Below are 20791 nucleotides of genomic sequence, written 5' to 3'. Positions count from 1 at the left end.
TTTTGCTACATTTTTTTGTCTTTCCCTTAGTAGAATATTTGTTTGTTATATTACTTCATACATAAAAAAGTGTTTGTCCTCTATATGTAAAATATTTCAACAAATAAAAGTTGAATTTACAATTGAAACTGATAAGGCAACAAAACCAGTTGTCAAATTACATATAAACAGTATATTAAAATGTGTGAGGCAAAATGAACACTACAAAGTCAAAAGCTACTGTAAAGCTCAGCTCTAAAGCTGAGACACTGTTTTTTCAAATGTTGCATATCACAGAAAACCCTACTTCTCCACATTCTTCAAAAAGTCCTTTTATTCTTTTATCCCAAAGCAAGGACATAAATGAAATCCTTGCTGAACTAATAATGCAGCCAGGAAAAAAAATTGGAAATTTTTGTTTAACCATTTGACATGCTCATAGAGATTAACTCAGTGCACAAGGCCTGGGGAACTAATCTAAAAAGCCCTCTGGGGGTCACTTAGGTTGGAGGGAAGAAAAACTGGCACAGCAGTAACTCCTGATGTGTCCTTTGCTGGTGAATGGCCTGTGACTTTCTTATTTTATTTCCTGCAGTTCTGCACTGCATTGGAAATGTTGCATCCCCAGGCTTGGATATGTCTCTGACCCAAGAGAGGTGCTCAGAGGAGAGAAGGAAGCTTAATGAGACTCAGTGCCTAGTCTGGTAAGTCTCCATGTGACTCCTTGTGTTGACCCCAGTCTAGTTATTGCTGTGAAGGAACAAACTTTATATGATCAGGAACAAAGACACTGATGTCTTCTATGCTTTCTGTCTGAAAAAGAAACAAAATTAAAACCAGACAACATAATTTGGCCTCTGCTGGCACAAGACTTCTGAGCAGAATAGGAAAAAGGACCTTTTGCCATCCCGAGAACAAATGATTTTGTCCTCATTAACAAAATGGCAAAATGGACTTGCAGCAGAGGCAGAGCAGTTTTATTAAGGACCATTGCCCCTGAAAAGGCTGGAGGAGGATTGGGATGAGTGAGCTCTGCAGAGCAGTGGCCTACAGCTCCAGCTGTGCAGCACTCACCTGCTTTGCACAGGATGGGGATGTGGGCAGAGGGATGGAGGAGCAGGGGGCGCCTCCCTCTAATGCAGGACAGGCTGCGTGCAGGGCACAGAGCAGGGCTGCCTGCACCTCTGGGCTGCTCCTGGGCTGGGCATCTTCTGTGCACTGAGGCAGCTGCACAGGGGGACATTGAGGGGGAAGATTGCTCAGCTGAACCAGGGTTTTTTTGGCTATTTGTTTTGCTTGTTTCCAAAATGAGTCCTGACTCGAAAGCTTTTTCAGCAGCTGCAGAAATGTACAGTCTTCAGCTCACAGCCCAGTCTGTCATTTTGTGTTACATCATGTACTATTCCAGGAGGTAGAGCTGCCTATGATTTCATAGCACAGTTGGTTTTCTAGCTTAATTCCTCAAGGGACCTTAAAGGAAATGAAAACTCACAAATAAAATGAAGAAATTAAAATATATTACTAACTCCAAAATGCAGCATTTATTTGGATTAATAAAATACAAAATTGTAATGAGCCTTTATACTGGATTTGATTTTGGTTCTGCAATGATTCAATAGGTTCCTATTTCCCAATCTCACTTCATCTTTACTTCTACTTTATTTTTGTAGAAGAGGAGTTCCTCTCTGAGGGAGGTGATACTATGGAAGATCTCTAATTGTTCTTTACAGGTTTTAAGTTTTCTGGGCTACTGTCAGTCTATATAAAAGTTGTGATTTGAAGTCAAAGTCCACCTTTCATCCTGAAATACCTTATTAGTTGGATAGTTAATTATTCCAGGTTCCCCAAGTGGAACACAAATACTAAGCTACTAAAAGACAAAAATTGTTCATTTTTTAGATCCTGAAGGAACAGTCCCAACTCATTCTAAGGCCTGTATATACATTGTCTGGTCTTTCTGGACTAACTAAACTTTAGTGTAGATTGAAGGGGTCCTCTCTGACAGAGGTTTCACATGCCTCTAAAAAACCGGGGCTTTGTCCCATTGTGCCAAATCAAGGAGTGTGTGGTCTGTGTGCTGGAGACAAAATCCAGCCTAATTTAGTTCCAGAGGCAGGCTGACTCTCTATGTAAAAATCTCTGTAGAAGTTAATATTTCCTCCTTTGCTGTTAAGAAAAGTAAACTATTTTAGAGTATCTCATCACAAACTGTTGCCTCAGGGCAGCCAAAAGTGGAGAATGTTGTGCTGAGAAGATGCAGGAATGCTTTAAGAGGGCATTGCCTACTGTGGGAATCAAAGAGCAATTGTTTTGACTTCATGTTCTCATGAAGATTTTGTGACACTCTGTGCCAGTTCACTAACTTGGTCCTTCTTTAACTGGTACCCATTCTAAAATTATATTACTAAAAGCAAGCATTTTCTGTCAACTCAGTCATTAAGCCTCCTCAGGCATAGTTGTGATTAAAATTAAGTTAGCTGATAGGTCAGTTTATCTTTTGAAAAGGACTTGAGGGTGCTGGTGGATGAGAGGCTTGGCATGAGCCAGCAATGTCTGCTAGCAACCCAGAAAATCAGCTGTGTCCTGGGCTTCACCAAAAGCAGTGTGGGCAGCAGGGGAGGGAGGGGATTCTGTCCCTCTGCTCTGTTCTGGTGAGACCCAGCTGGAACACTGCATCCTGCTCTGGGGCCACAGCATAGGAAGGATATGGACCTGCTGGAAACAGTCCAGAGGCCACCAAGATGCCAAGATGAATTGAGGGGTGGAGCACCTCTGCAATAAGGAAAGGCTGAGGGAACTAGAAAGAGAAGGCTTTGGGGTAACCTAACTGTGACCTTCCAGTACCTGAAGGGAACGTACAGCAAAGATGGAGAGAGACTTAAGAGTGTGAGTTATAGGACAAGGGGGAACGCTTCACATAGAAAGTAGGTTTAGATTAGGAAAAAGCTCTTTACTGTGAGTGTGGTGAGTGTGGTGAGGTGCCATGTCTCTGGCACATGTTTCCCAGAGAAGTTGTGGCTGCCTCATCCCAGAAGTGTTCAAAGTCAGATTGGATGGGACTTGGACAACCTGGTCTGATGGAAGGTGTCCCTGTCCATGGCAGGGGTTTGGAACAAGATGAGCTGTAAGGTCCCTCCCAATCAAGGCTGTTGCATGAAATGCTGCTCCTGATCTGAGCTGGGCTTGCGCTGTGTCCGGTTTCCATCACCAGCCGGGCTGTCCCGGCTGTTGCAGAGCTGGGAAGGCGCCGCTGGAGCGGGGAGCGCCTGGCCCGGGCCTGGCGGGGCCGCTGCCGCCACCGCGCGGCCCAGGCGCGTCAATGCCCGGAGGCGCCTCATGCCAAAGCCGGCTCCTATAAAACCCAGTTGGAGTTACAGTTATTCCTCCTCTTCTTCCGCCCCCCTCAGGCTTTGCAGCTGTTTCTGTTTCAGCTTTATGAGGTGACAAGCCAAACTGTCCAACAAAACATGGCTCATTGTCACTTACTGCTGCCTGTGGCAGATGCCTGGAGAGGTCAGACCACTGCCTCCAGGTAGCACAGTGAATCCTCATGTTTTAGTCCTTGAAGTTACCCCTTTTGTCAGGGAAATGTTTATGTGCAGAGAGGAAATAACATGGGTCCTTCTTACTGGCGTTGGTAGATGCTGGAGCATGTCCAGAGAAGGGGAAATTAAGATGGCTGAGGGGTATGGAACATCAGTCTTATGAGGAGCAGCTGCAGAGGCAGCTGAGAACTGCTTGGAGGAGGCTTAAGGAGACCTGATCATTCACCTGTCTGAAAGGAGGCTTTTCCAGCCAGGTGGGTGTTGGTCTCCCCTCCCAAGCAACAAGCAATAAGATGAGAGCAAACAGCCTCAAGTTGTGCCAGGGGAGGTTTAGACTGGATATTAGGAAAAATGTATTCAACAAAACCCCACTGGAAGAGGCTTCTCAGGGGGGTGGTGGAGTCACCATCCCTGGAAGGAGTTCAAAATCAGTTAGATGTGGTGCTTGGGAGCATGGTTCAGTGTGGACCTGGCAGTGCTCGGTTACCAGTTGGGCTCTCTAACCTCAAGGGTCCTTTCCAACCTGAACAGTTCTATGGTGCATGCTTCCTGCTCCTGAACTGCATTTCTGATTCCCTGTTTAGCTTATCTGCTAGTTTATCATGGGTTTTAATCCCCCCCATTTCATCCACCCTTACAGAGATCAGCACAAGCCATAACATAGTGGAAGTCTTTTTTAATTTCTGCCATCACCCTTTACTGCCACAAGAGCAGACTCCAGAGTCTGAGGTAGGACAATATTTTAGTTGCTTTTTCCATTTGATAACTGGAGAACTGCTTAAAGGAGAGGGGAATGGCAATGTTTCCTCCCCTCTAGCTACAATTAGTACTCTTCTATAACTGAAAATTTGTCCCTGCAATTGCTCAACACCGATTAGTTTCTTCTGGCTCTCCCCATTTCCCTATCTTTACAGTGGGGAAAACAATCCCATTTTGGGGTTTTTTTCTGGTTTTTTTTTCCTTTGTTGGTTTGTGGTTTCTTTATCATGGCATATACTCCTCTGCCACATGCATCTACATCTATACATCACTTCCAGATTACTTAAATAACGTTATTAGGGAAAACGACCAAATTGGGGGGGAAAAGCAGCATGGGAAACTTTACTCTGAACATGGAAAGAATAAAGTGGTGGGTGAAATGGCTCAGGGGAGGAGGTTTCATGCAGAAGGCAATTGATGGAGAGATGGCTGCTTTGCATGAGGTTGAAGAATTTTGGTTGTTTCTTCAGATGCTCTGAAGACCCTGATTTAATCTGCTGCTGTTCATAGTCACTAAGAAGCTGTAATCAAGCAGGGCTCAAATATTTCCCTCCCCCATGCTCTTTGTAGCTGCTGCTGTTAGACAGGAAAAATCTTAGTTCAACTCTAGCATTGCTAAGAAAAATGTGACCTCTGAACTGGAAGTGCTGTGCTTCTGAAGGGAACGTTCTGTAACATAGAAAGATAGAATCTTTTTATATATCACTGCTTAAACAGTGATCCAAAATAGTCTGGAACTCTCCTGACTTACACTGAGTCCAAAGTCTTGCCTGGTTGGAAGGCTTCAATGCACTGTATTATAAAATCCAGTCTGTTGCACTTAAATTGCATCTTGGTATTTGAAGGTGTCTTTGGGGTGGGCTTTATGTGGTGGGGTTTTTTGGGTTGGTTTTGTTGTTGTTTGGTTGGAGGTTTTTGTTTGTTTTTTTGGTTATGTGTGTTGGGTTTTTGTTTTTCCTTTTTTTCCTCCACAGAATGAAGATCCTTTCCCCTTCCTGCAGTGAATGTTTTCCCTATGTTCTGGTTGTGTTTCTCCTTAGGTCAGAGAAGGCTGGTGGGTTTCCCTTAGTGTAGAAAGGGATTGGTGGAACTCGGAAGCTTTTCTAGCAATCTTTGGGAAACGGTGCTTGTTGTATGTTACCCCATCTCCTCCCGTGAGCCAGGCTGCAATTCTGGGCTGGCTTCGGAGGAACCGGGGCTGTGGCGCTGCGCCTCACGTTTGGCACACTGAAGTTCATGGCCATTCGCCCTTAGAGGCGGACGCCACCCTCCGTGCCATGTCCCGCCCTATCGCCTGGTGTCCTCTCAGGGCTGGGGCGGTGCTGCCGTGTCCCCTCAGGGCAGGGCTGGGGCGGTGCTGCCGTGTCCCCTCAGTGCGGGGCGGCGTCGCTGTGTCCCCTCAGGGCTAGGCTGGGGCGGCGCCACCGTGATCCCTCCAAGCTAGGCTAGGGCGTTGCCGCTGTGTCCCCTGAGGGCCGGGCCGGGCCGTGATCCCTCAGAGCCGGGCTGGCCGGCACCGCTGTGTCCCCTCAGAGCCGGGCCGGGCGGTACCGCCCCGCTGACGGGATCCGGCGCGACGGCGGCCGCGCCACTTCCTGGCGGCGGGAGCAGGGCGATGGCGGCGCAGGACGTGCTGGGCCAGACCGCCCGGCTGGCCTCGTCCAGCGCCCTGCTGCAGGTGCGGGGCCGCCCCTCCCTCCTTCCTCCTCATCCTCCTCCTCCTTCTCTTGCTGCTGCTCGGCGGGGCGCCGCAGGTGCTTCCAGTGCGGCTTCTTTCACAGGTGCTGTTCCGGGTGCTCACCTTCGGGCTGAACGCCTTCACCCTCCGCTACCTGTCCCGGGAGCTCATCGGCGTGGTCAATGTCAGGTGAGGGGGATCAGGGGCACCCGGGAGGGCGGTGCTGGTCTGTGCCCTGTCACTGACGGGGCTTTGATTAATGCTGTGCACTCTGCTCTTGGCCGTGCCGCAGCGTTTGGTCATTTCATGCCTCGCCAGGTCTGTTTTGCCTGAAACACCTGTAGCACTGGCCTGGGTTTTGTGTTTAAACCATCGGTTTGCTGAGGACAAACTAGATACAATGTGCTTTTCCTATAGGATGTACTTTGTATCTTCACATTTGGCCTGTGGCGTGTATTCTTGCCATTTGAATTGTCACACAAAATTACTTTCTCTCTGCTTTTAGGAGATGATAGTAATTTTAGCTCATATAAGCATGTTTGCACACCTGTCGGAATTTGTGTGTAAAAACTGTGATGCTACTGCATGAGGGATTTACAATTTATAGAAAAGAAATCTTTTTTTTTTTTTTTTTTGGTCCTTTTCTCCCCCTTTTTAGGCTGACTCTGCTGTACTCCACAGTTGTCTTCCTCGCCAGGGAGGCGTTTCGCAGAGCTTGTTTGAGTGGGAGTGCCAAGAGAAACTGGACCAAAACAATTAATCTCTTGTGGCTGACGTAAGATACCTTTAAAAGTTTACTTCCTTAGAATGTCTCGTTTCTGTCTGGGAGCTCACAGAATGAGAGGAAGCGTTTATTTACTGAGGTAATTATTTCAGAAGCCTCAGTTATGTTTCTGATCTAGGACTGATGTAGGAAGCTGCTCAAGTCTGGTGCTTTAGCATTTTTGGACTTGATTTCTTGTTGGAATACGTGAGGAAGTTCAATGCCAAAAGTGTCATTTCTTCTGTTGCTTGAGTTTCATTTGGGCCAGAGCTGTTGAAGGAAAACCCTGTTGCACAAATATGTAGCCCTTTGTTTTTTCTTCCTCTTCCTGCTCAGTTTTGTGATTTTATTACCCGATGTGAACTTGCAACATAAATGTTTGGGTAGGAGAGATGCAAAAAGGTGGAAGAAAGAGTTGGAATGAAGCAACAAGGAGGAGGAATGGGTTGGCACTTTCAGCTGTGGTGCTGTTTATAGCAGAACAGCCTAAAGTCCACAGGGTGCTACAACAAGCAATCACACTTTGCTGTGTGATTAGGATAAAGTGGATTTTATGGCTTGTTTGTCCCTCCTGTCTCTCTCTGTCAGCTCTAGCTGCTGTGTAGCTCCAACTGGGCTGGGCTGTGAAGTAAATTTACCTGGCTGATATGGTTGAACACTATCTCTGCATGATAAAATAGGATTTTCCCATTGGGGCACCAGTCTTTCCCTGGAACTGTGCAGCTGTTAACTCATCTGGCCCAGGAATGGGGGGTTATGTGTGCTCATCTGCATCCAGGCACAAAGCAGAGGGATTGTCTCTGCCAGGGAGGGGTCTAATACTAATATTTAAAATGTGTTGTTTCTGTTCTCTAACTGTAATGTAGTCAGCTTTCTGCTGTGTGGTGGCCTTTCAAGTGAGCATTAAATGACAGAGAGGACATTGACTTTTTTGTGCATCTTTTTTGTTTTAAACTTTTCCTTGTAGAGAAGCATAACTTCAAATGAAGGTTACCTTCAGTGGAGCATCTGAATATGTCTTAGGAGCTTGATGTCAAATATCTTAGGGGTCTGACAGTGTGAGGGTCAAAGAGATCTTGCTCCAGTGATGTAAAACTTGATGGACTCTGCTAGAAGCTCTGTGTTTCTGAAGCAGTGTCAGCAGAACAGGATGTGCAGGCTGATGTGGGATCAGAATTGTTTGGCCCTAAGGCACAAAAATGTAGATATTTGACCTTATGGGTCTGGAGTAGAAAATGGACAACTGAGAAAAATGTTTTCTGTGTCTTGCAGAGTGCCTTAAGGGTGTTCATTACAAAGGAAAATATTCATTCTTGGTATAGTAACAACAGGAGTTAATTCCTCAGGGCCTTTTTTGTATAATCATTGTGGCCATGTGTGATATTGTAATCTAATTTTCTTTTTTTCTCCCTTGTTTTGTTTTGTTTTTATTTAGTTTTTTGTTTTGTTTTTGTTTTGTTTGTTTGTTCCTTTGGGTTTTTTTTGTTTCTGCTGAAGTTACATTTCCATTAATTAGTTTTTATGTTAACTTTTTAGAGTCCCTCTTGGTGTCTTTTGGTCTCTTATCTTGGGCTTAGTCTGGCTACACTTGCTTGAAGTACCTGACCCTTCTGTGGTTCCTCACTATCAGGCTGGTGTAGTGGCATTTGGTCTTTCTGCCATTATTGAACTCCTGGGAGAGCCCCTCTGGGTTTTAGCACAAGCTCATTTGTTTGTGAGACTTAAGGTTAGTAAAGTCTGTGAGGTGTGTGCATGTGGGGGGATCTTTGTTGAAATTACTGACTTAGACCTTTGTATATTCAAGCATCTAAAAACCCCTGTGAGTACTGTTTAGCACTGCATGGCCTGGTTTGTAACATAGCCAGCAATTTGTACCCATTAAAGCAAGCAAGTTGGTTTATTTAGACATTATTACCTTCAAGATCCTTAAATCCTGAAACACAGGTTTTGATTGGAGGGAGAGACACACTGCTTCCACAGTTCTACATGAAATATTGAGACTATGAGAGTCTCAAGCAAAATTTTCTCCCTTATGTCCCATTCAAAGGACTGGGAAAATACAATGGAGGAACTGTGAAATGCTAGAATAGAAAACTTACAGAGCAATGACAATCTAAGCTGGCCAGCTCAGCAGAAAGAAGCTGCCATAAAGTCACACTGACTTTGAACATCTTACATTCCTACATCAATTCTGTGCATTAAGCATATATATATTTTTTTTTAAGTTTGTGTATGTGGTTAGGTTGCCAGAAAATAACCCTTCTCTGTTTTGTGTTTCCTAAAGGTAATTGCTGAAAGCCTTTCAGTAGTGTCAAAATGCATTTTGACAGTTACTTTAGTAATCCTTTATCCTCAATGGGGCCTTTACATTTTTTCCTTGGCTCAGGTAAGTTCCCTTTGTTCTCTCTCAGCTGAATTTTAATTTTCCTTTGACATTTAGCCTGCTGAAGAACTTTGGGGAGCTGAGAGAAAAAGCTCCTGGGAGATTTCAGATTTAGAATTTATATTTGGTATTTTCCTAACACTCATTATTGACTCGGTGCTTTGACATTGAGTTAAAGGGAGGTAGAAGGAAGCACCTTCCCTCTGTGAAGGCACATCTTGCAAATAAGGTGGTGTTATTCTAATCACACAGAACTTTATCAGCCTGTACCACCAACCTGCATTACCTTACCAGAAAGTGCTAATCAAGTGCAGTTAATTCAGGTTAAAACTTTTTCTTGATGACAATGAAGGAGGGATAATTTTTTTCCTTCAGTTCTTGCCCCGGCTGTTGTAGATCACTTGTAATTGATGGAAATTGGAAATGTTCTATGAAATAAGAGGTGTAGGCAGTAGCTGCTCTGTCAGCTTGATTTTTGATTGAGTAATTGCTTTATAATTGGACCTTCAACATTCTATAAATGATGAATAAAGCATGAAAATTAGCAAAGATCTATGGTAACCTACAGGTTAAAAAAAACTAAAAAGATCAACACCATTCTTTAAAACTGTTCAAATCCTTACCTAGTTTAATATTTGGTAGCATAAAAACTAGTTACATTTTCTTCTCGCTGTATTTTCACCTAATATATAATTCTGCATTTCTAAGTTAATTTTGTTTCACTGTTTTTTTTCTCTCCTTCCTGATCTTCCCAGCTTTTATATGTCAGTGTTCTGGTAATGTGCTATGTAATTTATTTTGTGATGTTTCTGGGATCTCCTGAAGCCACAAAGAAGTCATTTCCAGTTTCTAGAGTGAAAGCTCTATTACCTAGCTTCGTGGAAGATGAGGTGAGTTGTGCAATTTATTTCTTGATTTTCTTCTTAAAATCTCTCATGAGGGCACTTTAAATGTTGCTTTTAGACTGGGGAGTTAATTGAATGGTTTTGGGGTTATTTATGCACTATAGAAGGTATGATAGATTAACTAAAAAATATTGCATAGAAATTCTGATTGAAGTTTGTAATAGTAAAATTCTTGTCAGAAAAAATCATTAAACTTGAGCTCTGTGGTTATGGGCTTGTTGTTGATGACATGATTTGTGCAAAATAATAGTAGATAGACCCTCTGCTCTGTGCAGGGGAATGATCACTGGATCATCACTATCACTGGATCTGAGGCAGAAAACAAACCAGAACCATATAACAGTGGATTCTTTGGTACTTTGATCTCTGCACAAAATAACCATGGTGTTCCACAGCATCCTAGAGATACTCAAATATCAGTCAAACAAAAATGAAGCCAAGAAAGAAATTAAAAGACTCATTGGGGAAGGCAACATTCTAGATAAGATTTACAGGTTGGAAATATAAAGGTGGTTCTTGGTTGCAAGTCTTATAAGGACAGTTTGAAGAACAGTAAATAATTCATATCTCCAGTGAGGGTGGAAGTTATATTGGCATCTTAAACACCCTGGATATTTTTTTCCTAACTCTAACCTTGATTGGTATTTTCTGTAGAATGCTCTTATGGGTACTTTGTCTGCAGCAGCAGCACTTTTCAACAAGGGGATCAGTTTTTGCCAGATCAGTGATGTTGGTGCTTGAATTCAGCAATACTTCACATTAGTGGTTAATAACTGTGGCATTGTGGTTTCCTCACCACTGCAGTTAGAGCTACCCTGCAGTGTTACAGTGCCTTGCTGTTTTCTATTTCCACTCTGTAACGTCAATCACCTTTGTTACATTTCAGTGTTCTGTTTTGCAGACCTTTGTGAACTGGAGGGAAGCACGCCTGACTTGGAGTTTCTTCAAACAATCCTTCTTGAAACAGATTTTGACAGAGGGTGAGGCTTGGCATAGGAGTGTGAGGGAAGAGGGCTCATGAAAACTGTTTGCAAAATTGACTTAAAGTTTCAGAAAGCTTGGGTGGGGGGAGATGAGGCACATGAATGCCAACCTGAATGGACTTTTTGAAGGTTTTCAGAACTAAGTGCTGTCCCATTTGACTTTGTCTCTTGAATACTTGATATTGGAAGTGCCTGAGCAAGTATTGGGCAAGATTTAGGGGCTTGTTCTGAAGTTCTTTATTTTGAACTTACAGGTGAACGATATGTGATGACTTTTTTGAATGTGTTAAATTTCGGGGATCAGGGTAAGTGTGATGGTATTTGGAATGGTGACAGAGTTTTCTTAGTCACTGCTTTTCATGGTTCTGAAAATGACTTCAAGTGTTTGAAGATAGCTTGAAAATCTGAGAATGTTTCAAAGCCTTTAAGCTGCATTCCAGGGAATAATTAATATAAACTGTAAGATAATAGAATTATAGTATAGCCTGGGTTGAAAACAACCTTCCAAGATTATCTAATTCCAGCCCCCTGCCATGGATGTTCACTAGATGTTTATCTTTCTCTTCTCCTGTATCAGTAAATCCCTACATTCCTGTTCTTATTCAGTGAACTTTATCAAGGTCCTCTAAATTCCCCTATAGCAAGAATTTGAAGTGTGGTTTGGTGCTGTTCTAGATTCACTTCTGTCTAGTTGGTGCTTTTATTCTACCTTTGCCATGAGCAAACCTTAAGCCATTTTAAGCTGTAGCTGCTTGACTGTCAGAATTTTTAGAGAATACTGTTTCCATGTTGCACAAAATACCACTTGTTTTCTCTTTTTTTTTGGAGATGTTAAATTAGAATTCATGTTGTTATTACAGACTTGGAATTAAAATATGTCTAAAACTCTGAGATTGCTTTTTTCTTTTTTTTAAGGTGTCTATGATATTGTGAATAACCTTGGTTCACTGGTGGCCAGGTTTATCTTTTTGCCAATTGAGGAAAGCTTTTATGTATTTTTTGCTAAAGTGTTGGAAAGAGGGAAGACTGTAAAGGATCAGAAGCAGGTATGTTTATTTGGATTAGTTACATGTCAAGTGCTTGATTTTTGTTACGGATAAATTGCATCACAGAAGTGTGACAGAAATGTGTGTTTAAATTTGATTGTTGAGGCTCTTAAAATTGAAAGGTGTAGAATGGAAATGTTGAGTCAAACTGGACCAAAAAGAAAAGTGAACAGGTTAAAAGCTAATGAAATAGAAATGAAAATCTGCAGTAGCATAGTGCTGCCTTGCATCAATAAAGTTAACCTCAGCTGCTCCAAACAGTGTGATGGAAAGCCTGCTCTGCTGTGTATTTCCACATATAGCAAGCCATTATTTAAATCATGAAATCTATTAAATAAATACTATCTGGAAGTACTTTATTTACTTAAACATATCAATAGCTGTTAAATAATGTTTCTGAAGAGTGCAGCTTTGGGAAAAAAAGAATTGGATTTTTCTTGTGTGTTTGAGTTATATGAGGAGGATTAATGAGTAAGAGCTTTGTTTCACAGAGTAATATTCTTGATCACTCATGAGGGTCAGCCTGTAGCAGTCCTGCTAATTGCACATCAGCACACAATGAAATCCTGTGCTTCAGGTTCATGGGGGGCTAAGGGAGGTGTCTGTGTGTATATTTGGTATCAAACCTACCTGATGTGTAGAACTGAAAACATGGTGGAATAATAAATCTGTAAAAAGGATTACCAAGTTAAGAGCATGTGTGTGGATAATTCAATAACAAAGGATAGGTTTCACACCTTTTTACATGATGCAAACTGATTTGTTTCTCTTAAGGAGCATTTCTGCACATGAGTGGTGATTATTACATTGATTTTGGTTCATGTGATTTGCTGTGGTTTTTTTCAGGATGATGTTGCTATGGCTGCAAATGTATTGGAATTGCTGCTGAAACTTGTGCTCCTGATTGGCCTCACCATCACTGTTTTTGGCTATGCCTATTCTCAGCTGGCTCTGGATATTTATGGAGGCTCAATGCTCAGTTCTGGAACAGGTAAAGATTTATAGACCTGGCAAAAAATCACCACTCTTTAGAAAAAAAAACCCTACAGCTATTATGAATCAGCAGTTTAGGTTTTTTCCTGTGAAACTGCTATTGAAATCTGTGATTTAGCTCATCAGAATCCTTTGCCTTGCTTATTTGTGTTCTTGTCAAGATATCTAGACAGGAAACTTGCTCAAATGAACTTAAGTTTCCATTATTAGTATTAACATTACAAATTCTATCTCTTAGTATCACTGTCTGTAAAAACAAAGTGCTTTGGTAAAAGAAATCATTGACTATTTCTCTTTCTAATGTGTTTTTTAGGTCCAGATCTCCTGCGGTGTTACTCGTTGTATGTCCTGTTTCTTGCTGTCAATGGGGTAACAGAATGTTTTACATTTGCCTTAATGTGCAAAGAGGAAGTGGACAGGTAGGAAACAGTGTCTCCAAAATGTTCCTGTGAATTTATTTGTGCTGCCCTCAAAAAGGAAATGGTGCTTTTGCACAAAATAATATCCTGCCCCATAGAAAAGCAACTCCTTGCTAGGCTGTGTCCATTTAGATTTAGATGTAGGTTTAGCAAAAGTTGAAAAGTTTGGATAAAAAAGGTCAGAAACTAAGAAATAAAGATTGTTAATTTAGCTTTAGGCACATCACTAACTGGTAAAGGAATTTAAATGTGTGTTTTCTGCACAGATGAGCTCGAAGTTATACTTCTTAAGACAAACACTTGACTCATTAAAAGTTTGCAACTATTAACATTTTTCATGTACAGGTACTGGACATACACTTAGGAGTGACCCAAGCTGTGGGTGTGAATCCAGGGGTTTACTGCTTTGTAGGAGGTTGGATTAGGTGACCTCTGAGAGCCCTTCCAGCCTGGATTATTTCCTGGCTCTGTGTTTAGGCTGTCCCTAATGTGGCCCTAATAAATTAATTTATTTTCCACAATCAAAATGGGAGCTTTTTTGACTCAGTAAGGACTGCTTTCACCACCCCTTTAAAATGTGCACTCATTTTTCAAGTCGCTGTTTATAACAGAAATGAAATAAAGTGTTGATTTGTTCTTGAGCATTCATTTTCTTTAATATATTCCTAACATAAAATAGCGAAAAATGCACAAGTTTTTACATTACTAATAATTGTTATTAAATTTGATTTTCTGCAATGAGTGCACAACTGATTAGTGTAATAGAATTTCATTCACATAATGTAGTTCTTGGTTTATTTTGGTTGATGTATTTTCTATTCTTTCAAATTATTTTTTTTATCCTCATTTCTAGTGAAAATAAATTTGAGAAGATGGTAAGAGAAATTCTGTTACTGATGTTAGAAAATAAAAGGTCATTAGTAAATGAATGCTGGAACTGCTTGCACTGTCAAATTATTTCTTCTTTTTTTTTTTTTTTTTTTTTTTTTTTCCCTAGCTACAATTTTGTTATGCTGGCCTTGTCTTTCATATTTCTGTGCATCTCTTATTTCCTGACCCACTGGTATGGCAGTGTGGGCTTTATCCTTGCCAACTGCTTCAACATGGGCATCAGAATAGCTCACAGCACCCACTACATCCATCACTACTTCAGAGAGAGCAGCCACAGACCCCTGGCAGGCCTGCTGCCCTCCCCAGCTCTGCTGCTGGCTTACACCCTCAGTGCTGGGCTCACTGCTGGCTCAGAGGTGAGCTCCTTCCTGCCTGCTCCCACTGACCAGGTGCCTTTTGTGTCCACAAAAGGGGTGTGCCATCAGGGAAAGAGGCTTTTGAGGGGAGGCTGGGAGATTTGCATTACAGAAAGGCAAATCTCTGTTGTTAAGAGATTCTTTGTATTAATGTTCTCTGCCACCTGTACAATGTGGATCTCAAAAGTAAAATAAAATTTAACACATTTCTGCTGTGTGTAGTTAACCCATGTTCTTACTTATTAATAATGGAAATTTTGCAGTGGCACCAAGAAATTGGCATTAAAAATGCTGTAATAAAAACAAATAATAACTGAAACTAGAGGAAAACCAAAAATTGCTAAGAGCATGTTTAGCACATTTATTCAGTACAAGATGGTAATTGTGCAGGCTGATTATTAAGCGGATTGGAGCTTTTCTATGTACAAAAATTTGACAGCTTGAAAATCCATTATGCCTGAGAAAGGAGAATTTTATATTTTGGAGTGGGAGATTTCCAGTTTTGTTAGAAAATAGCCTGATATATTGCTGTACAGTAGCAGACTTGCCTGATAGCACCAGCAGGGTTTTATGTCATTGCAGTTAACACATTTTGCATGCCAGATAACAGCAGCTTCCTCATTTAGCAGATATCTACTGATATTTTTTGCTGAACTTAATTTAAGAAAGCAAATGTTGTGACTCCTGAAGGTGATTTATTGTAGGGTCAGTGCACGTGCACAACCACGTTGGCTTGGTGGTGACGTTGGCGTGGTGGACAGAGGTGTTGGACCTTATTTCTTGTTGTGACAGTAAATGCACTTTGTGCTGACTGGCTTTCCTGCCATGCCTTCTTTTCTCTGTTGTAGGTGTGGTTCTGCTGTGACAAGGGCTGGATGGCCAGGCTGATCCACATCAGCACGGGTGCCCTGTGCCTTGCAGCCACCCTGGTTACCATGTTCTGCACAGAGACCAAGCTCGTCCACTTTGTCAGGAGCCAGTTCCTCTCCCGCTATCTGAAGAAAGGAACATGACCTGCTCCTGTGCAGAACACTTCTTGTATGTGCTTGCAGTAAAGGGCTGTGGTTTTTACCATAAGATCTGTATGGAAAAAAGGTTTCCACATGTATTTGGAAGCATTGATAAGGGAGGGGCAATGTTGACAGCTGCCATATGAATATTATTTTGTCTTCTGAACTGGTCAGTACAGCAAAAGAGAGGTGAATCATTTTCTCTTTGTGCATCATTCTTGTCTAAGCTTTTCTTCAAACAGCCTCTGAAGATCTCAGCTGACCCCCTGACACAACGTGGTTGACAGACTGTGTGCAGAGATCTCCCCATCCTGCCTCTGGGCAGTGTGGGAAGGCCTGATGTGGTTTAGAGGGCTCTGATTTGGCATGGGTGCTGCTTAACTGGGGACAAGTTGTTCAGGGGAAAAAACCCCAAACCGACCACAACAATGAATGCCATAAAACAGCACCAGTGTGAGTGTTGTGGAGCAGAACACAGTGTGGTGCAGGGGGATTGAGCTGTCACTGTTTGAAGTGCAAAGTGGGGAACAGAAGATCCTGACGTTTACAAGTAAATTAATGGAACACACAGCGTGTGTCCCTGCTGGCTCTGTGAGATTATTTCATTCAGCAGATCCTTCATGTCTGAGGGCATTGATTAACTTGTCAGAAATACCCTGAAGCCTTAGCTGGAAGAGGTTTTGGGCATTGTCTGCAGAAGGTGTTGAGTACAATCACTGATGGTGCAGTTCATAAGGTTACTCATAAAACTTCTTACTTTCATTCCATTGTTTTTTGGATTTGTCTGAGATTTTAAATGCCAGCATGAACAAATTTATCTCAATAAAAATTATTTTTGTCTGTACAACTGAATGTTAAATATATTTAATAAGATTTTTTACAAGGAATTATGCATATCAAAGATGACTTCATTGGATAGTAAATACTTCCTTTTGTTCCAATGTTTTCATTATATCTTGTTTCTTTGCGTGTTCAATCTCAACCTCTGTATTGTTTGTTTTTAATTGATGAAAATTTGACATTCAAAAGTTCTAAAATTCCATGTAAGGCTGCTGGTTTAGGTGTACTGATGGCATATTGTATTGCTGGTCTAAGATCTGAACTGGGCAGTTTCAGAATGTACAAGTGGCAGGTATATAATCATCAATGTTCCCTTTGCAGTTTTTGGATGGACCAAAAAATGTCAAGGTATGAAAAATGTGTGCTCAGACATGTGCAGTTGAAAGCTTTTAGTTTAATTATGTAGCAGCTCTGCAGATCCTCAGACTGCTTAGAAAAAACCCTCACTGCAATGGCATTGTGGAGTTCATTCTGGGGACCTCAGTGCCCAGGCTGAAATCTTTCTAGTGTCAGCTTGTAGTTACAAATAGTCTCATGGAAAGATGCTTTCCATGAGAATTTGGTGATTGAAAAATGATCACAGAGGAGCCAAAATGTGAATATAAAGGGAAGGAAGTGGCCTTGCACAGCCAAGGGCATTTGTCTCCATTGCCTGGAAGGAGTAGATGCAGTCTTGCTGATTCTTCTTACTGTGTTTTGAAATCTGTCAAAATAAAACAAACTCTACATTATTCTGTCCTCCTAATTGAATTCAGTAGTTCTCTGCCTTTTACATTTTTCTCTTCTGAATGGTCCTACACCTTTTTTTCCTCTTTTCTGTCTTGTGTGGAGTTAGTTATGGAGTACAATTTCAAATATTGCAGAGAGTTGAAACTTCTTTATTGTGAATGGTCAATGCTTACAACAGTTGCTTCTCCTTTACTTGTTGGTAGTAAAAAAATCAAGACAATTAAAGCTATGGACTGTATTTCAAGGTCTTTTTCTGTATGCCTTTGGGATTCTACTGTGGTAATATCTCAATCTGTACAGTGAATTTTTAGAAGTCCTTGGAATGAGAAATTTTGTACAGCCCTGCACCTAAAGTGCTTTGGGGATGGAAGAACTTCTACCAAATTGAAGCCTAAAGTCATTCTGCCTTGTCTGCGCTTCCAGCCCCAGCTGTACACTGATGTTACTTCTGCTTGTAATCTCATAAGTAGGGTAATGTGAGGAGTTCTTCTTCAGTGATGTGACCTGTGTAGTCTCATAAATATTATTTAATATAAATGAATTATTTAATATAATATGAACTAATTTAAAGACAAGTTACATTTTTATACCACTTTGTGTTATGTCATATTGGAAATATGATTTTTCTTATTTCATATTGGCAAAAATCACATCTCAAATGCTATTTTCTATGAATCAGGAAGACATTTAAGGTGACTTAATGACTGCTCATTAGCAAATTAAGGATACATTCCTCATTTAAACATCATCAGCAGGCAGCTCAGTGATGGTTGACTGGTGTTTGTGATACTGGATGTTTTATTTTTAATGTTTTATGTGGCAGGAAAGTGCAAGGAGAGACAGGAAGCAGAGACCTATGGAACTCTGCTGGTTTCTTATTTATCAGTGGGATCCTTAATGTCAGAGCTGTTAATTGCTTTATTGCTAAAGCAGCAAACTCAAACTCAGGGACAAAGATGAGATTGAACTTGATCATGTTTCCCTTTTGTTTTAGCCCTGTTCATCAGTCAAAAGCACAACTGTCTAAAGTGCCTTGAAGCTGTTTTGCAGTGTTCTGAAATCTTTTCGTTTCAGCCAAAGGGGAATGAAACATTTTCTTTGGTGGAAAAGGTTATGATTTCATGCTTTGTGGTGCATTTTTCTTATTTGTTGGATGAATGATTTTCAAGGTAACACTAAATAAAGTTTATTTCCTTTATATTTTGTTTTTGTCTTCCACTTGATGATTATTGGAGTTTTATTTGTATCATTGGTACAGATGATTCTTGAATTTGGTTGGATTTTCTAGGATATTTGTTGTGTAAATTCAATTATCAACATACACACCATTTCCTAACACACACACGGATAAAATTTATAGTTTTGTGAGAAGTGGCATCATTATAGTAAATTTTTCCCTCTTTGTTTCTGTCAAATTGTTTGTATGAATTGGAATGGCCAAGTTCCTTTGTTTGCTTTTACAATGTATTGTGATAAAAACTGATTCAGTGGCCAGGAATAAATCTGATATTTAATGAAATTTTTTAGCTGAATTGGTTTGTGAACAGAAATGCTGCTATTGAGAACTAACCAATTAACCAATTGTTCAACTGTTTGATTTTTCCCTAGTGCTGTAAATATTTTATTTTTAAAAAAGTAAGGGAGGAGGAGCCACTTTTTAGGCAAAGAAATGAGGATTTGAAGCTTTGCCTAAATGGTTAATCTGCTTTATCAGGCACAAAAGATAATAGATAAAAGTTGGAATGTTGACCACAATTGAGCACCTATAAAGGGTGTTGGCTTCTTAGTTCATGTGAAGGATTGTGTGAGTGCCTTGAGGTCAGTCCTACAATTCCTTGGATCCTGAACAGTCCTTCTATCTAGACTTGGAAATTCTTTTTGTGGACCTCGTATTGCTGTCTGAACATCATACTTTTGTGATGTTTATTTACCTGATTTTAAAGATAATGCCAAAGAGAGGAGATCTGAGGATTTTTGAACCATATCAGTGCTTCAAGAGCTGTGCTGAGCTGTAACGTTTTTGTTCAGCACAAAATGCACAACTCATCTGCATTCTGAGGCTGCTGTGGAAATGGAGCTGGTTTTCAATACAAGCTGAAGTGAAGTTTGGAGCTGTGCACATGTGATGTACAGCTGGGCCCTGCAAACAGCAGGGCCTGCTCAAAAGTGTGAGCAGCTGGGGATCTAAAGAGAACTGATAGGAAGTGCTTCACTCTGCTTCACGTTGGATTGCTTCCCCGGAAAGATGTGTGTTCTCTGTGGTTTCTGGTCTGAGCTGTGCTTCATGCACTGCCTTGCTGGATCTGGGAGGAGGAGTGACCCCTTTGCAGTGGGGTGTCCGTCACTGCACACCTCTGTAGGGATCTCTGGGATGTGGTGTGTGCCCCCTGTGCAGCTAGGGCAGATTTTCTGCGAACTCTGGGGAAAGGTGAAACACCTCTGGGTTTTCCTTTGTCAGACTTCCTGGTTGGATGTGGTAAGTGAGCCTCTGGCAAGGTTTTGTGAATCATTGATAATGTGTTTGGCATCATTTCTCTCCAAACTTCTGTGCCATCCCACTGAACTGAGAAAGTGGCAAGGAACATGACCAAGAGGGCAGATATTTTATATCCATGGCCCACTTAAGAAGACTGAAATAATTAAAGCTGTGTCAAGAAGAAAAAAACCCAACAGAGATAGCAGTCCTTAAAGACACATCAGGTGTATAAGTAGTTCTAATCCAGCAGTAAACAAGAGTCATGTTTTGTTTTTTGTGATACACTTTAGCTCCAAAAAGGGAACAACATAACAGAGCTTGGGAGAAGACTGCAAGGTTTAGCTCCTGACATTCTCAAATAATGGAATATTCCAGACTCACATCCTTGTGCCCCCCCCCCCCCCAGGGAGAGAGGAGTAGGAAAGTTCTGAAGGGATGTGCCTGTGTCTCAGAGAGCAACTGAGGCACAGCCATGCACTGTCTGTGAGAAAACGCCTTGTCATCACTTGGGAATCTCTTAAACTCTTTTTTTTTGTTTGTTTTGATTGCTGTTTCATTCATTTGTTGGCAAGCCATGCATAACCAGCTTCTGTATGTAGATAGGTCCCTTTTTTCTGTAAAATGTCAGCCTAGCCAGTCTCATTGTGAAAATCACAAGAGCCCTGCCCTGGGCTGGCTTGAGGAAGATGTTGGTCAGCTTGCTGAAGGTTGTGTTTGCCAGCCCTGACAGCACAGAGTGAGGAGACAGCAAATGAGACTTGCACAGAAAAATTTAATTGTGGTTTCTTTTTTGCTCTGGATGCTTGACTTGGCAGTGCTGTTTTCCTAATGGAAGGGTTTTTTGGGAGTAATTTTATAAAACAAGTACCATAAAGTGCACTCATATGCCTTCTCTTATCTGTGCAATGATTTTTAGCAGTCTCTCAGAGTGGGTGAGGAGATGTTATGGGGTGAGGAAAGGGAAGCATGCTGAGTACAGTACATGTGCAAGGAACAGAGTGTCCCTCTGGGGAGGGGCCTTTAGTCTGAGAGTTAC

General features: G+C 41.5%; 1 protein-coding gene across 2 annotated transcripts; it reads left to right on the top strand.

The window, feature by feature from the left end:
* The first annotated feature begins 5621 nt into the window (after positions 1-5621).
* RFT1 (RFT1 glycolipid translocator homolog) lies at positions 5622-18477 on the top strand. Of its 2 annotated transcripts, XM_074550039.1 has the most exons (13): positions 5622-5961; positions 6065-6150; positions 6620-6736; positions 8261-8450; positions 9009-9110; positions 9863-9997; positions 10914-10992; positions 11250-11300; positions 11911-12041; positions 12888-13032; positions 13348-13453; positions 14451-14700; positions 15549-18477. In XM_074550039.1, exons 1-13 carry the CDS (start codon positions 5899-5901, stop codon positions 15711-15713), a joined length of 1620 nt encoding a protein of 539 aa, XP_074406140.1. In that variant the 5' UTR covers positions 5622-5898; the 3' UTR covers positions 15714-18477. The 2 variants fall into 2 exon arrangements, with proteins under 2 accessions (XP_074406140.1, XP_074406141.1); XM_074550040.1 differs by lacking the exon at positions 6065-6150 and having other exon boundaries at positions 5623-6064; positions 6620-6824.
* Positions 18478-20791: the final 2314 nt, after the last annotated feature.

This window comes from Zonotrichia albicollis, chromosome 12, assembly GCF_047830755.1.
Source record: "Zonotrichia albicollis isolate bZonAlb1 chromosome 12, bZonAlb1.hap1, whole genome shotgun sequence".
Taxonomy (NCBI): domain Eukaryota; kingdom Metazoa; phylum Chordata; class Aves; order Passeriformes; family Passerellidae; genus Zonotrichia; species Zonotrichia albicollis.
Note: the sequence above shows the minus strand (reverse complement) of the source record. Positions and strands in the feature narration are given on the sequence as shown.

What these genes read in the sequence shown, in the direction of transcription:
- RFT1 (XM_074550039.1), top strand. Translation starts at nt 5,899, where the DNA reads ATGGCGGCGCAGGACGTGCTGGGCCAGACCGCCCGGCTGGCCTCGTCC. An exon ending in ATTTGTTTGTGAGACTTAAG is followed by an intron (nt 8,451 to 9,008) that starts GTTAGTAAAGTC and finishes TGTTTCCTAAAG; the next exon opens with GTAATTGCTGAAAGCCTTTC. An exon ending in GTTAAATTTCGGGGATCAGG is followed by an intron (nt 11,301 to 11,910) that starts GTAAGTGTGATG and finishes CTTTTTTTTAAG; the next exon opens with GTGTCTATGATATTGTGAAT.